At 47.3% G+C, this 16,985-nt stretch overlaps 1 protein-coding gene across 4 annotated transcripts in view; it reads left to right on the forward strand.

Moving 5' to 3' along the window:
- CPNE3 (copine 3) overlaps window positions 1–16,985 on the forward strand; it is a 144,878-nt gene that overhangs the window by 106,006 nt on the left and 21,887 nt on the right. For all 4 annotated transcript variants that reach the window (XM_030216255.1, XM_030216273.1, XM_030216246.1 and 1 more), the window contains exons 12-14: window positions 4,036–4,090; window positions 10,808–10,859; window positions 12,884–13,017. In XM_030216255.1, the coding sequence (XP_030072115.1) occupies window positions 4,036–4,090; window positions 10,808–10,859; window positions 12,884–13,017 (241 nt within the window). The remainder of the gene's footprint in view (window positions 1–4,035; window positions 4,091–10,807; window positions 10,860–12,883; window positions 13,018–16,985) is intronic.

Genomic DNA, 16,985 nt, shown 5'->3' on the forward strand with positions numbered 1-16,985 from the left:
TGGACAAAATTGTGACCGATCTCGGCACGTCTAAGGGCAAGAGGTTACCAGAGGTCAGGGCTCGGGCCAGTGGTGCCCGCCCCGGTTCCTCCAAAGGGCGGTTTCAGGAAGCCCGTCGGTATCGCCCGGGCAAGTCGGGCTCCTCTGCCCCCTCTTCTTTCAAGAGGAACTTCTCCCCCAAGCAGCATTCCTTTCGCAGAGACCGCCGTCCCGGAGGTGCGCCCTCCGGTCCTCCCCCAGGATCTCGTACCCAATGACGGGGTCCTGGTCCATGGCCCAGAGCAGATTGGAGGACGCCTGTCCTCGTTTCTGGGCGAGTGGACCAGGGTAACTTCAGACGCTTGGGTGCTGGAAGTCATCAGAGACGGCTGCAAGCTAGAGTTCTGCCGACCCTTAAGAGACGGGTTTGTACACTCTCCCTGCAAGTCTCCGGTCAAAGCTGTGGCAGTGCAGCAGACTTTGGACAATCTGATCCGCCTGGGTGCGGTCGTTCCGGTGCCAGAAGATCAGCTTGGCACCAAAGAAAGGAGGTTCGGTACGGCCTATCCTCGACCTCAAAGGGGTCAATCGGGCCTTAACAGTTCGGCATTTCAGAATGGAGACTCTCCGCTCTGTTATAGCGGCAGTGAAGGCAGGGGAGTACCTGGCATCCTTGGACATCAAGAAGCTTACTTGCATATTCCCATCTGGCCTCCTCATCAACGCTTTCTGCGTTTTGCAGTCCTGGGCCGACACTTCCAGTTCAGAGCCCTCCCGTTCGGGTTGGCTACTGCTCCGCGGACCTTCTCCAAAGTAATGGTGGTCATCGCGGCCTTCCTACGAAAAGAAGGAGTACAAGTCCATCCTTATCTGGACGACTGGTTGATCCGAGCCCCCTCTTGTGCAGAGTGCGGCAAAGCTGTGGACCAGGTGATTGCTCTTTTGAGCTCCCTGGGGTGGATCATCAACTGGGAGAAAAGCCAGCTGCGCCCGACTCAGTCCCTGGAGTATGTGGGAATTCGATTCGACACCCAAGTGGGCAGAGTGTTCCTGCCAGACAATCGGATTGTCAAGCTTCAGGCTCAGGTGGACCAGTTCCTAGCAGCCTCTCCTCTTCGGGCTTGGGACTATGTGCAGCTGTTGGGCTCTATGACGGCCACGATGGAAGTAGTGCCCTGGGCCAGGGCTCATATGAGACCACTACAACACTCTCTGCTGCAGCGCTGGACTCCAGTGTCGGAGGATTATGCTGTGCGCCTTCCCTTGGACCCAGCGGTGCGCAAGGCGCTGAGCTGGTGGCTGAGGACAGACAAGTTGTCTGCAGGAATGCCTCTTGTGACCCCGGAGTGGATTGTCGTCACGACGGACGCCTCTTTGACGGGCTGGGGAGCCCACTGCTTGGGAAGGACAGCGCAGGGGCTCTGGTCTCCTGCAGAGGCAAAGTGGTCTGTCAACCTCATGGAACTCAGAGCCATTCGGTTGGCGCTTTTGGAGTTTCTCCCGGTAAGAGCGTTGAAGCCAGTACGGGTCCTGTCGGACAGTGCCACGGCTGTGGCCTATGTCAATCGCCAGGGAGGTACCAAGAGCGCCCCTCTAGCCAAGGAGGCCATGAATCTATGCCAGTGGGCGGAAGCGAACCTGGAACAGCTGTCTGCGGCCCACATTGCCGGAGTCATGAATGTCAAGGCGGACTTTCTCAGTCGCCATACCTTGGATCCCGGAGAGTGGCAGTTATCGGCTCAGGCGTTCTTGGACATCACGAAGCACTGGGGCCAGCCGAGCCTAGATCTGATGGCGTCATCGGCCAATTACCAAGTGCCGCGCTTTTTCAGCAGAGGACGGGACCCTCGATCTCTGGGAGTAGATGCTCTTCTCCAACAGTGGCCGACACAGGAGCTTCTCTATGTGTTCCCGCCCTGGCCCATGTTGGGCAGGGTACTAGACCGGGTGGCAAAGCATCCGGGCAGGATAATCCTGGTGGGTCCGGACTGGCCCAGACGTCCCTGGTATGCGGACTTGATCAGGCTCTCAGTGGACGACCCTCTGCGGCTGCCAGTGCAGCAGGGCCTGTTGCATCAGGGTCCCGTGGTGATGGAGGATCCCTCCCCCTTTGGTCTTACGGCCTGGCTATTGAGCGGCAGCGTCTGAGGAAGAAGGGCTTCTCAGACAAGGTCATCGCCACTATGCTGAGAGCGAGGAAGCGCTCTACTTCTACTGCTTACGCCAGGGTTTGGCGTACCTTTGCATCGTGGTGTGAGGCAGGCTCACTTTCTCCCTTCATTGCTCCAATTTCTTCAGTGTTGGCGTTCCTGCAAGAAGGTCTGGAGAAAGGCCTGTCGCTCAGTTCCCTTAAAGTCCAGGTAGCGGCTCTGGCTTGCTTCAGGGGCCGCCTGAAGGGTGCTTCCCTGGCTTCACAGCCAGATGTGGTGCGTTTTCTCAAGGGAGTTAATCACCTGCGCCCTCCTCTGCACTCAGTGGTGCCTGCGTGGAATCTCAATCTGGTGCTAAGAGCCTTGCAGAAGCCGCCTTTTGAACCCTTGTCGAGGGCATCTCTGAAAGACCTGACGTTGAAAGCAGTCTTTTTGGTGGCTATCACTTCAGCCAGAAGAGTTTCCGAGCTCCAGGCGCTTATCATGTCGAGAGCCTTTTCTGCAGTTCACTGAGGCAGGAGTGTCTATTCGCACAGTGCCTTCCTTCCTGCCCAAGATTGTTTCTCGCTTCCATGTGAATCAGCAGCTCTGTCTCCCATCCTTTCGTAGGGAGGACTACCCAGAGGAGTACTCTGCTCTCAAATATCTAGATGTGAGACGAGTCATCATCAGATACTTGGAAGTGACCAATGATTTCCGGAAGTCGGATCATCTGTTTGTCCTGTTTGCAGGTCCTCGTAAGGGTCTGCAGGCTGCTAAGCCTACAGTGGCAAGATGGGTCAAGGAAGCCATTGCAGCGGCTTATGTGGCCGCGGGGAAGGTGCCGCCTATCCAGCTGAAGGCTCACTCCACTAGAGCTCAGGCGGCCTCGATGGCAGAGGCCGGGTCCGTCTCCTTGGAAGAGATTTGCAAGGCGGCAACTTGGGCATCGGCCCATACCTTCTCCAGGCATTACCGCTTGACTGTGGCTGCTCGGGCGGAGGCCCGGTTTGGATCTTCAGTGTTGCGGTCAGGGATTTCAATGTCCCGCCCTGGGTGAGTACTGCTTCGGTACATCCCACCAGTCTATGGATTGATCAGCATGATGATATGGAAGGTAAAATTATGTATCATACCTGATAATTTTCTTTCCATTAATCATAGCTGATCAATCCATAGCCCCTCCCAGATATCTGTACTGTTTATATTCTGGTTGCATTTCAGGTTCAAGTTTAGTCTTCAGTTCCTGTTCAGGAGGACTTCGTGTTCAAGTTTTTTCAATTGGATTCTTCAAGAGTTGAGACGAGTTTGTGTTACAGTGAGCTGCTGCATTCCTCTCCCCTCCGTTTTACGGGGCTGGATTGAGACCTAAATTCTGCCGGCGCTCCCTCCCGCTTCGTGCGGCTGTAGGGCAGCTTTGTACCCCTCCCGCTTCGGCGGTGTTGGGGTCAGTCAGCTCCTCCCACGATTGCGGTTGCAGGATAAGCCAGATCCCCCCACATCTGCGGTTGTGGTGTCCCTCCCCCGCTCCGCGGGGATGAGCTGGACGGATTCCCCTGCCCCACTTTTGTGGGGATGAGCTGGGTTAATTCCCCTCCCCCGTTTCGGCGGTGGTGAGCTTGGCAGAGTGTCCCTTTGTGGGTGTAATTCTCTAAGTGCTGAGTCCTGTGGATGGAGCTTTGATATCGACATACTGAGGAGTTTCCGGCAGCACATGACCACATATAGGGAGGCAAAAGGATTGCTCTCTATCTCCACCTGCTGGTAGATGGACACAACCCACCAGTCTATGGATTGATCAGCTATGATTAATGGAAAGAAAATTATCATGTTTGATCTATTCTTACTGTACACCGCCTTGAGTGAATTCCTTCAAAAAGGTGGTAAATAAATCCTAATTAATAAATAAGTAATTTTTTTTTTTCAGGGACAAAATGTTTCCAGCCTTTGGATTTGGTGCTCAAGTGCCTCCCATGTGGCAGGTAAATAGATTTAGGAGGTAGTTAATATGTGGTGAAAGTTGAGCTTATACTCCATCATATGTTTATTCGAGCACTTTATATTAGTTTACTGTGGGAATCACTAAACTGTAGTGTACATTACCACAGGTTAGTGATTCCTGCGTAGCATGAATAACACAGCTTGCGATCAACCTTGAAAGCTGTTTGATTCATACTGCCCGGCTGCCTGACCGGAGTCTGGAATTGGCAGTGGAGGAGAATGGTACAGATAGTTACCCGATGGACAGAGTTCCTGGGGAGAGGTAAGAGTGGAGAGGTTCTGAGGAGCTGCAGAGAGAATGCACTTGAAGTCAATAAGATGAGTTTGAACTGTATCCGGAAACAGATAGGGAGCCAATGAAGTGACTTTAGGAGAGAGCTAATGTGAGCATAGCGACAGTGGTGGAATATAAATTGTGGAGCAGAATTTTGAAAGGATTGAAAAGGAGAGAAATGGTTTAGTGGGAGACCTGTGAATAACAAGTTGCAATAATCTAAGCGTGAGGTAATAAGAATGTGGATAAGGGTTTTGGTAGTGTGCTCAGAAAAGAAAACACATTTTGGTGATATTCTAAAGAAAGAAATGAAAGATTTTAGCAGACTGTTGGGTATGTGCAGAGAAAGAGAGAGAAGAGTCAAAGATAATCCCAAAGTTGCGAGCTGACGAGACAGGGAGGATGAAAGTGTTATCCACAGAAATAGGGAAGAGGAGAGGTGGGTTTAGGAGGAAAGATGATAAGCTCAGTCTTGGCCATGTTTAGTTTCAGATGGTGGTGAGACATCCAGACATCAATGTCAGACAAGCAGGCTGAGACTTGGGTCTGAAATCCTGCTGAAATTTCTTGTGTGGAGAGGTAAATCTGTGAGTCATCAGCATAAAGATGATACTGAAAACTATGGGAGGAGATCAGAGTACCAAAAGAATAAGTATAGATAGAGAAAAGAAGAGGTCCCAAGACAGAGCCCTGAGGTACACCGACTGATAGTGAGATAGCAGTGGAGAAGGATCTACCAGAGCATACACTAAACGTGCGATGGGAGAGAAAAGAAGAAAACCCAAGAAAGAACAGAGCCCTGAAATCCAAGTGAAGACAGCATATCAAGGAGTGGATGATGATCAACAGTGTCAAAATCAGCAGATAGGTTGATAAAGATGAGGATAGAATATAGGCCTTTAGATCTAAAGAGGTCATTGGACACTTTAGCAAGAGCTGTTTCAGTTAAATGTAGCGGGCAAAAGCCGGATTGAAGTAGATTAAGAATAGTTTGAGATGAAAGTCAAGATAGTGACAGTGAACTGCACATTCAAGTTGCTTGGATAAGAAAGGGAGATGGGACAATAGTTGGATGGGCAGGTAGGGTCCAATGAAGAGTTTTTTTGAGGAGTGGTATAACTACGCATGTTTGAAGGCATCAGGACCAGTTGTAATGGAAAATTAAAGATTGAGGATATGACAGTTAGAAGGGATGACAGTAGGAGAGAGAGTGCTGAGTAGATGGGTGGGAATAGGATCAGAGGAACAGATAGTGAGTTTGGAGGAGGAAAGAAAATGTGCAGTTTCCTCTTTGGTGATTTCAGAAAAGGAAGAAAGGTGGTAGGGGATGAAAGAAGGTTGACAGAATGGACGGGGGGGAAGGAGAGGTGGAGGTGGCTTGGTTGAGAGCTCAATGGAAGTACTCAGCTTATAGTCTGGGGAGAAAGTGAAGAGGGGGTTGGAGATGAAGGAAGTGAAGGGGGTTGGAGTTGAAAACATTTTGAGAAGAGAGTTCAGTGTGGCAAAGAGACAGCGAGGATTTGAGCCAAGAGAGTTTGTCAAATGGATGTAGTAGTCTTGTTTTGCAAGTGAAGGAGGTCAGCAAGAATTTGAAATGTATGAAATCAGCGTGGACACAGGATTTTAGCCAAAGGCATTCAGCAGATCAGGCACAGGAGCATAGGTTGCAGATTCTAGAGGTCAGACAAGGGTGGGGTTTGGTATGCCTTAAAGAACAGAGATTAGGAGGAGCGAGAGATCCAAAGCAGAGGAGACAATAGCATTATAGGAAGAGACTGCCTCACTGACAGACTTGGATAATAGTGGTTGAGAAGAGGGATGAAATGGTGGAGAACGTGCAAAGGTTGATAGCTAAAGATTTCTAAATGGTAGAGGTTGGATGGGTTGTGGAGGGGAGGTTGATTAAATGTGAAAGTTATCAGATGATGGTCAGAGAGGGGAAGAACTGAGGTGGAGAAATTAGAGCGTGAGCAGTTGGAGAAGACATCAAGATCAAGGTAGTGGCCATTCTGGTGAGTAGGGGTAGTGGAGCACAGCTAAATATTGAGTGAGGATGTTTAAAGTGAGAAACTGAAAGGTATAACACTCAGAAGGGTCGTTAGCATGAATGTTAAAATCCCCAAGAATAAGGGAAGGAGATGAAGGTTTGAGAAAGAAGGAAAGCCAGGAGTCAAAGTCAGTGAAAAAGGAAGAACATAGTAACATAGTAGATGACGGCAGAAAAAGACCTGCACAGTCCATCCAGTCTGCCCAAAAAATGGGCCACTTTTTTGTGTATACCTTACCTTGATTTGTACCTGTCTTTTTCAGGGCACAGACCGTACAAGTCTGCCCAGCACTATCCCCGCCTCCCACCATCGGCTCTGGCACAGACCGTATAAGTCTGCCCAGCACTATCCCCGCCTCCCAACCACCAGCCCCGCCTCCCACTACCGGACTTTTCAGAGGGTCGATAAATGACTGCTATTTGGAGAGGTAGAGAAGTGAATAGATGGATAGAGTGGACTTCGAAGGAAGAAGGGCATTGAGACTGAGGTGGGAACAGCCACTCAGAAAGGAAATATGGTTATGTAAACAGGGAATATTTACTATCAAAGGAAATAGTATTGCCCGATGTGATGTGTATGAATGATACAATTAATTGTTTTGTCCTCTTTGGTATGGAAATTTTTGTTAGAGCTGTCCTATCACAAAATGGATTTCTTTTATGTTAGAATATTATTGTATGCTGGTTGTACTTTTTAAAGATGTAAACCATTCTGATTTTGCAGATGACGTTTAATGTGAGCAAGTGCAAAGTGATGCATGTGGGAAAGAGGAACCCGAATTATATCTACGTCATGTTAGGAGTCACAGACCAAGAAAGGGATCTAGGTGTCGTCATTGATGATACGTTGAAACCTTCTGCTCAGTGTGCTGCAGCTAAGAAAGCAAATAGAATTTTGGTATTATTAGGAAAGGAATGGAAAACAAAAATGAGGATGTTATAATGCCTTTGTGTTGCTCCATGGTGCGACAGCACCTCGAAGATAGTAACATAGTAGATGATGGCAGAAAAAGACCTACATGGTCCATCCAGTCTGCCCAACAAGATAAACTCATATCCGGAAAAGATTTTTTTTGCGGATTAATACCTTTCAAGTATTTGAACGTCTGTATTATATCACCCCTGTTCCTCCTTTCCTCCAGGGTATACATGTTCAGGTCAGCAAGTCTCTGCTCATACGTCTTGGAACGCAAATCCCATACCATTCTCGTAGCTTTTCTTTGCACCGCTTCCATTTTTTTAACATCCTTCACAAGGTACGGCCTCCAAAACTGAACACAATACTCCAGGTGGGGCCTCACCAACGACTTGTACAGGGGCATCAACACTTCCTTTCTTCTGCTGATCACACCTCTCTCTATACAGCCTAGCAACCTTCTCGCTACGGCCACCGCCTTGTCACACTGTTTCGTCGCCTTCAGATCCTCGGATACTATCACCCCAAGATCCCTCTCCCCCTCAGTACCTATCAGACTCTCACCGCCTAACACATAAGTCTCTCGTGGGTTTCTACTCCCTAAATGCATCACTTTGCATTTCTTCGCATTGAATTTTAATTGCCAAACCTTAGACCATTCTTCTAGCGTCCTCAGATCCCTTTTCATGCTTTCCACTCCCTCCCGGGTGTCCACTCTGTTGCAAATCTTAGTATCATCCGCAAATAGGCAAACTTTACCTTCTAACCCTTTGGCAATGTCACTCACAAATATATTGAACAGAATCGGCCCCAGCACCGATCCCTGAGGCACTCCACTACTCACCTTTCCCTCCGAGCGAACTCCATTTACCACCACCCTCTGTCGTCGGTCCGTCAACCAGTTCCTAATCCAGTTCACCACTTCGGGACCTATCTTCAGCCCATCTAGTTTATTTAAGAGCCTCCTGTGGGGAACCGTGTCAAAAGCTTTGCTAAAATTTAAGTAGATTACGTCTATAGCACGTCGATGATTCAATTCTCCAGTTACCCATTCAATGAGATTCGTTTGGCACGATTTCCCTCTGGTAAAACCATGTTGTCTCGGATCTTGCAACTTATTGGCTTCTAGGAAATTCACTATCCTTTCCTTCAACATCGCTTCCATTACTTTTCCAATAGCCGAAGTGAGGCTTACCGGCCTGTAGTTTCCAGCTTCTTCCCTATATTGTGTTCAATTCTGGTCGCCACATCTCAAAAAAGATATAGTGGAATTAGAAAAGGTGCAGAGAAGGGTGACGAAAATGGTAAAGGGGATGGGATGACTTCCCTATGAGGAAAGGCTAAAGCGGCTAGGGCTCTTCAGCTTGGAGAAAAGACGGCTGAGGGGAGATATGATAGAGGTCTATAAAATAATGAGTGGAGTTGAATGGGTAAATGTGAAGCGTCTGTTTATGCTTTCCAAAACTACTAGGACTATGGGGCATACGATGAAGCTTCAATGTAGTAAATTTAAAATGAATCAGAGAAAATGTTTCTTCACTCAATGTGTAATTAAACGAATTCATTGCCAGAGAATGTGGTAAAGGCGGTTAGCTTAGCGGAGTTTAAAAAAGATTTGGACAGCTTCCCAAAGAAAAAGTCCATAGACCATTATTAAATGGACTTGGGGAAAATCCACTATTTCTGGGATAAAGCAGTATAGAATGTTTTGTACATTTTTGGGATCTTGCCAGGTATTTGTGACCTGGATTGGCCACTGTTGGAACAGGATGCTGGGCTTGATGGGCCTTTGGTCTTTCCCAGTATGGCAATACTTATGTACTGATTTGCTGTGTAAGAAGTAACGGTATAGTAAATAAATAAACAATAAAAGATAAAGAAGAGGTTGAAATCTACAAGAGGGTGAGAATAGCAGTCCAAAACCGCATTGAGCCTGCATTGAGCCGCATTGAGCCTGCCATGAGTGGGAAAGCGCGGGGTACAAATGTAACAAAAAAAAAAAACCACTTCTGTGTCGAACTGGGCGAGGTGTACCGGAGAAAAGGTAATCTCCATGACACAGGGCAGTAACTGAAGCAGAGTCTTCATTGCAAAGCCAAGTCTCAGTTTGTGCAAACAGATGGGAGAGTATGAGAGATAAAGAGGTCATAGATTTAGGTAAGCATATTGGAGACAGAGCGGATATTCCACAGGGCACATGAGAAAGACAGAGAAGAAGGGGAAAGGAGAGGAACAGAAATGAATGGAGACCTTGTGGTGTGACCTGCACGAGTAGGGTGAGCTTTGATTTGAAGGATTGAGATTGATATTTCCAGTAGAGAGGAGGAGAAGAATCAAGAGAGTATGGAGAAGAGTAGGAGAAGCATGACGACAGTGACGAAGATGAGATTCACTCGGATAAAATGGAGATGGTTGAATGAAAGGAAGAAAATGTTAAAGTGTTAAAGCTTGAGAGCTGAGAAGAAGGTAAAAGATAAAAGGATGTTGAGGTGATTAAAGCAGAAGGAGGGTAATGTTGTCTTGAGGTATGCAGTGGTTTGAGATAGAGAAACAAAATTGGGATAAGTCATTTTCAAGAGGAGAAAGTGTAGTGTGGAGCATTAGAAATAGGAGAGAGAAAAATAAAAGCCTGTAGAGGGAGAATGTTTCATGTGCTGTTAGGTGCACGGCATCTGGAGCGGAGACCCTGAGTGGATAAGGTTGGATCTGGGAGTTGCCCTGGAGAATGCTGGGAGGAATATGCAGATGGACTGCAAGACCTCCACAGTACAGCACTTAGATGTTAAATGTTGGTGCTTATATTATAGAATTGCCACCATAGTTCTACATATACATACAGTTCTATGTACAGAGCAGAAGGAGTGACTTGAGGGTGTTAAGGGGATGGGGCCACAAATACATGCACTACTGCCCTGTAACCCCAGACACCAGGGACTTGTATAGGTAGGCGGGGGGAGGAGGGCTAAAGAAGAGGGTGGGGGAGTCTTTGGGGGGAAATGGGGGGCTTTTTATTGGCAGGATTTGTTATAGGAGGTCTTTAGTGAGGTATAATGAGGGGATATATTTGATGGGAGAGGGGATTGGGATATGGGGCTGTATTTAGGGGGGGGGGGGGAAGGAAAGGAAAGATGAAGCTTTTAATGTCCGGTCCATTTAAGATGCTGGCGTTATTTTTTTCCAGGAATAATGCAGCTTCTGGTGTTCCCTGCAAGCTGTATTATTCAATTGCATAATAATGAGGTGTTTTGCATGCTTTGTATTCATTATTAATATGTGTTGTGGTAATACAGCATACCTTATTGCCGTTTAACTTGCATTAAGGGGTGAATAACGTGCATTATTGTCATAACTACCTTTACAACTGCCCCACTTAATTAGTTACAAATACATACTAATTAATATGTTGAATTGGAATGTATAAAAAATATGAACTGCTCTTACCTTAATACTTTTTAATACAGGTATCACATGAGTTTCCATTAAATTTTAACCCATCAACCCCACATTGTGCTGGTAAGTTTTGTACCTAAGTGCATGCATTAAAAGCAACTGTGTATGATATTTTATGTTTTTAAGGCAGGAATACTAGCTAGCTAGATTATTCAAAATACCAACTTTCTGGTTGCTCGTCTTCCTTCTAAGATTAAATTCAGTATAGCCATTCAGATTGTCCTCATACAAAAATTTAGGCGACAGAATTCCTTCAAGAGAGTCATTAAGATCCTGAGGTCCCACTGACGCCAATTCAGATATCCAGAACTGTTCTCACAACCTCATTTTCTATAATCTATCATATCCTAATGCACTATTTAATCTGAGTAAAGTCATTTATTCTAATTAGAATAACAAGAGGAGAGTTTTCATTAGAGTTGTAATTGCATTTAATTAGTTTCTGAGAAGCAAACACTAAATAAATTATATATTATACTATATAATCTTAAAGCTCTTTATACTCGTCTAATATCACTAGTACCTTAAGATGTGTTAGTTAAATAAGTCTCTAATACTAAGATGCAGTCCAGCAGAGAGAGAGGTGCTATCCAGACTTTTGCATAAGAACATAAGAATAGCCTTACTGGGTCAGGCCAATGGTCTATCTAGCCCAGTATCCTGTTTTCCAAACAGTGGCCAAGCCAGGTCACAGGTATCTGGCAGAAATCCAAATTGTTGCAACACTCGCAGGACCCAAGAGGCAGGCAGAGCTCTTAAGTCTCAATGCGTGGTTGAGATGATGGTGCAGGAATGAGGGGATTTAGATTTGTTAGGAACTGGGCAGCGTCCTAGGGTAGGGGGAGCCTGTTCCGAAAGGAAGGACTCCACCTTACCCAGAATGGAACCAGGCTCCTGGTATCAACATTTAAAAAAGAAAAAGATAGAGCAACTTTTAAACTAGAAATTGAGAGAAGGCCAACACTCAAAAGTGCATGGTTCGGAACAAGGTATCTTTAAAAGATAATCACCAAAACAGGGAAGATAGAGCATCCCGATAGCGAGGTTGTAATTGAAACCAGAGTAGATCAGGTGTCTTTAAATAAAGAGCAAAACTGTAATAACCTCCCAGGTCTACTTAATACTATCAGTTATGTGCCTATCCGTTGTATTTAGGCATGAGCATGTACACCAGCTCCATGCAGTGGCATAGCCATAGGTGGGCCTGGGTGGGCACAGGCCCGCCCAACAGCTGCATACTGCTGCAGTAGCTGAAAGGGATCCCCATTCCCTGCCAGCTGAAGATCTCCCCAAAGGCACCCAGAAACTCCTATGAACATCTCGGCACTTGGCAGCTTCTTCCTGAGACACCAACACCAGTAGTTTTGTGAATGCACAGAGTGCCAGTGGCAGCAGCTCAGGAAAATCTGCTGACTGCCGAGCTGTGCACAGGAGTTTTTCTGGGCACCTTCGGGAGATCTTCAGTTGGTGGGGCTTGGGGATCTCCACCACCTCAAGTATTTATAGTTCCTTTTAAAAGTTGAGTGTGGGGCCAGGGCGGAGGTGGAGAGGATAATTGGTGTCCACCCATTTCCCTCTTAGGCCCTCCCAAAATCTGCTCACTGTGTAGTGTAAACGGTCACACCCAAATACTACGCATATGTCTGATCTGTTAGTAGGTACCTACTTTTCTTTGTAGACTACTAGACTTTACTTTGTAGAATAGGCTTTTACCGGGCACCCTGTTATAGAATAGTCCTTCACGTGTATTCTGATACTTACACTTTGTTCGCAGCCCAAAATGTGTAACGAGTGTTTGAATATTAACCCTAAAGTCTATATATAACTCTGTTCTAACGAATGATGGTAAGTGAGTTCTGCCTTATGCAGTGCATATAAATGAATCAACAGTGGTGTACCAAGCATAACCCACTCAGTACCTTTATCCCATCAGACTGCACACATATTATGCACATAGTAAGGTCTGAAATGAGATTTGCCTACAATTCTAGTACAACATAGAGACTGAAATAAGATAAATGAACTGGGACTGCCTTCACAGAGGAATAGCTGATTTTAGTTCTGTTTTACATGTTTCCCTCTCCCAGGGATCCAAGGTATTGTAGACGCATATCGAGCCTGCCTCCCTCAAGTGAGGTTATATGGACCTACCAATTTTTCTCCAATAATAAATCATGTTGCCAGGTTTGCTTCTGCAGCTACACAGCAACAGACAGCTTCTGTAAGTAATGTAGCTTGCTGACTTTAATGTTTGGGTGTGAGGGTAGCAATTCCATAGGCTTCTATGTCTTTGTAGTATTTCTTGTACTTTGATGTAAGTTGCTTTGAGTCATAACAAATTTTAGCAAAGAAAATAATTCCCCAGTCCTTCAACCTCTTGGTTTCTAGCTTCATATATACCCCACTACTCACTGGATGGTACCTGCAGTCCAAGGAATTCTTGGAACCCTGCTTTTATCCCCTGCTTGCCATCGTGTAACAGTCCCTTTGATATAAAAGTCCAACATCCCTGTGTAGTATATAGAAAAGGGAAAACCAGTATCTTTCTGGGCAATATAAACCGACTTCACTCCTTTTCGGCCTACCATCTCAATCACACTTATTCTCCTGGACAGCATGTGCTGCCTCCTGCCTCTCTCAAGCCTCAGAAACTTACCCTTTTAACCAAACTGCAGCAAGAATGCCTTAACGTCTTCCTAAAAACCAAAGTGCTCTTTTTCTAAAGTATGGTAAGTTTTTACACATAGTGGACCAGATTCTATATATGGTACCTGAAAAATCTGTGCAGAACAAATTTCCGCCTAAGCGTATTCTATAAGTGGTACCTAGATTTAGGCACAATATATAAAATACGCTACGCTTAGGTGATCTCTGAGCACCTAGAACTATGCGCATCCATTTACACCAAGGAAAATGTGGCGTAAATACTGGCGCATAGATTTAGGCGCAGAGGGCCATCCTATATAATAATTCTCACCTCCAACGTTCTGAGGCTGCCTGGAACTGTGGATTCCACCGGATGTGGTCTGCTTCATGGAGTAGATCGAACTGACGTCAGCAGCAAACAGCGACACAGCCAGGAGGAGGAGTAGCAGCCAGGGGGATGATTCTCCTCCCCCTGCCTAGGACTCGCCCGTGTTCCAAAGCACCCGCGCACACTAACCGCCGTGGAAAAACCGCCGCCGCCCTCCCTGTCCTCTCCAAGTCCGGATTCGGACTGTCGGAGAGGACGGCAGGGAAGGCGGCGAGACGGCAACCGACCGGCTACGGCGACTGTGAAATGTGGAGGGGGGAGGGAAAGACCAGCGCTTCCCACTACAGCGCATCGGTCATCCCTGTTCACTCACAACAAAGCAAGCTATGAGATGCTGCAGGACATTTAAGACACAGGAGTGGAAGACAGCACAGCAAGTCTACGGTAAGCAAGGAAGCCCATTGGTAAATCTCTGTTTCCACTCCCCTACGCAGCTGTCATTGCCATACACTCAAAAACAACCAAACCTAGGAGCTCCTGCTGCACATTGTCATTTTTACATTGCTGATAGACAGTGCCTTAAAACATCAAGGACAAAAGGAGGGGGGAGACAGACCCTGCAACTGGGAGGGAGGGGGGAGGGATGGGAAGGGAGGGGGCAGGGGGGAAGGAGGGAGGACCCTGCAACTGGGAAAAAGGGATGGAGGGAGGACCCTGCAACTGGGAAAAAAGGGAGGGAGGGAGGGGGCCCCCCAGCAACTGGGAGGCAGGGGGGGACCCTGCAACTGGAAGACGCACCGGGGGGGGGATGATGACCCTGGAAGTGGAAGGGAGGGGGGACCCTGGCACATACTCTCATTCTTACACACACACTCGCACTCACTCTCACTCTCTCCCTGTCACACACACACTCACACATTCACTCTCTCTCACACAGTCACTCTCTCTCACACAGTCACTCTCACACACACTCAAACATACACACTCCAAGGAAAACCTTGCTAGCGCCCGTTTCCTTTAAAACAGAAACGGGCCTTTTTTACTAGTATTCTATAACAGTGCATGTAAATTTTGGAACACCCATTTCCCCGCCCATAACCACGCTCCTTTTTGGCTGCATTCATTACAATTTAGGCACTCTGTGTTACAGAATACACTTGGCGAGCTGTGTGCGTAAATTCTAATTATTGCCAGTTAGTGCTCATTGTTGCTTGTTAAGTGCTGTTATCAACGCTAATTAGCTTGTTAAGTCAATTAAGTTACATGCATTGTTATAGAATACGCTTGTGTGATACATACAATCCGGGGGAGTGTGCTTTCACCGCAAATATTAAAGCCCGTTTACTGTCATGGATATGCCCAGCATATTCTGTGCATTACACATTTAGACTATTCTTAATTAGCACAGATGTGAGGAGGTGGTATGTGCATCTGCTCTAACTACACAAGTGACAGCATGTGGTAAGTCCACACCTATTCTCTGCTCATAACTTGCCCAGCTCCGGCTGCCCACAGAGTTTGCAGTTAACATATGAAACCGTATGCTGTTGTGTCAATGTAGTAAAATAATTCTGTGCTCCTGCAATAACAGTGCATGCTCATTCGCACGTTAACCACTTAATGCATTTTAGGAAAAGCACCCTTAAATAATTAGTCTCTAATTGAAGTTCCCTAGCACACTGCTCCTAGTAACAAAGTAGATGACGGCAGAAAAAGACCTGCATGGTCCATCTAGTCTGCCCAACAAGATCTTGTTTTGTCAGTCTTCCAGAAGCTGGTCTTTCTGCTTCAAGATACGTGAAATTTGACTGGGATTGACACCATATTCTTTAGCAATAGATGCTTGACTTTGTTTTCTAATTTTTTAAGAACTTCTATTCGTTCAGCCAGTGTTAAAGTCTTACAGTTGCGCGACGACGACTCCTCCAGTGTACACTCTAACAACATTCTTTCACTTCTGCCTGTGGCAGTTAACTGAGATTTCAAATTTACTGCCCCTTTGTCACACGCCAATCGGCTTCCATATTCCATGTGCGCTTATGCGGCATCTTTCCTGCAGAGGAACCCAAAAACGGGACCCAAGTACGGCATGCAGTTAAATAGAGCATGCACTTATCCGACGTGCACTTAAATGGAGTGCACTATATATATATATACTAGTAAAACAGGCCCGTTTCTGGCAGAAATGAAACGGGCGCTAGCAAGGTTTTCGTACCCCCTTTCCACCCCCACCCAGGTCATCGATACCGCTGCTCCCCCCTGTCCGTTCGCGCACCCACTCAACATACCTGTGCAAAGACGATCAGCTGTTTTGTAGAAGCAAGACGGCACCGCGTGCAGGCAGCACCCATTGGCTGTTGTCTCCTCTCCTCTCCTCTGACGTCGCTGCGCATCTGCGAGTTCGTCCACCCAGGGGCATTGACGTCAGGATAGAGGAGGAGCAGCTTCTGAGTGTTCAGCCAATCCCTGCTTGCTGCCAGCGTTTTCTGTTTGGGTGGGCGGACGGAGAGGGGGGGCGGCGGTATGGACGACCTGGGTGGGGGTGGAAGGGTGGTGCAGTGGGTGCGGAGACAATGTGGGGAGTGGAACGGTGACGGGCTGTGGGGGGGCGTGGTGGCAGGGGCGGAGAGAGTGGGGAATCGCTGGGTGGGTGGAGGGGGAGAGAGAGTTGTGCAGGTCTTTTGAGTGGGTGGGCGGACGGACAGGGGTGGGCGGCACTGGCTGTTGTGATTTGTGGGTGGGGTGGTCGCGTTCGGGACCTTGAGGTGGGTGGAGTGTTGTGCGGCTGCAAGCTCGTGGGGGGGGGGGGGGCGTGTCAGCATGGGCGGAACCCCGTGGGCGGTGGGAAGTCGTGGAGATCTCCGCCCTCATTTGCCAGGACGTTGTGACGCGAGGGCGGGGCACACGACGCTTCACAGTTCTGACTTCCGGTTTCCAGGCATGGGAAACAGGATATCTCTGGCGCCTCACAGTTCCGGTTTTGAGGGGGTTTTGAGGCTTCATTTAGAACGTTGGGGTTGCGAATTATGTCCGGAAGGGGCGTGGTTGAGGGCGGGTCTATGAGTGACAGTGAGTGGTGCATGAGTGAGAGTGAGTGTTGCTGACAGCCTAGACTTCAGTGTTTCCCTCCCACAGAGTGAGCTTCAGAATGTTCCAGGTGAGAACATATATATATACAGTGGTGGAAATAAGTATTTGATCCCTTGCTGATTTTG

This window comes from Microcaecilia unicolor, chromosome 1, assembly GCF_901765095.1.
Source record: "Microcaecilia unicolor chromosome 1, aMicUni1.1, whole genome shotgun sequence".
Lineage (NCBI taxonomy): Eukaryota > Metazoa > Chordata > Amphibia > Gymnophiona > Siphonopidae > Microcaecilia > Microcaecilia unicolor.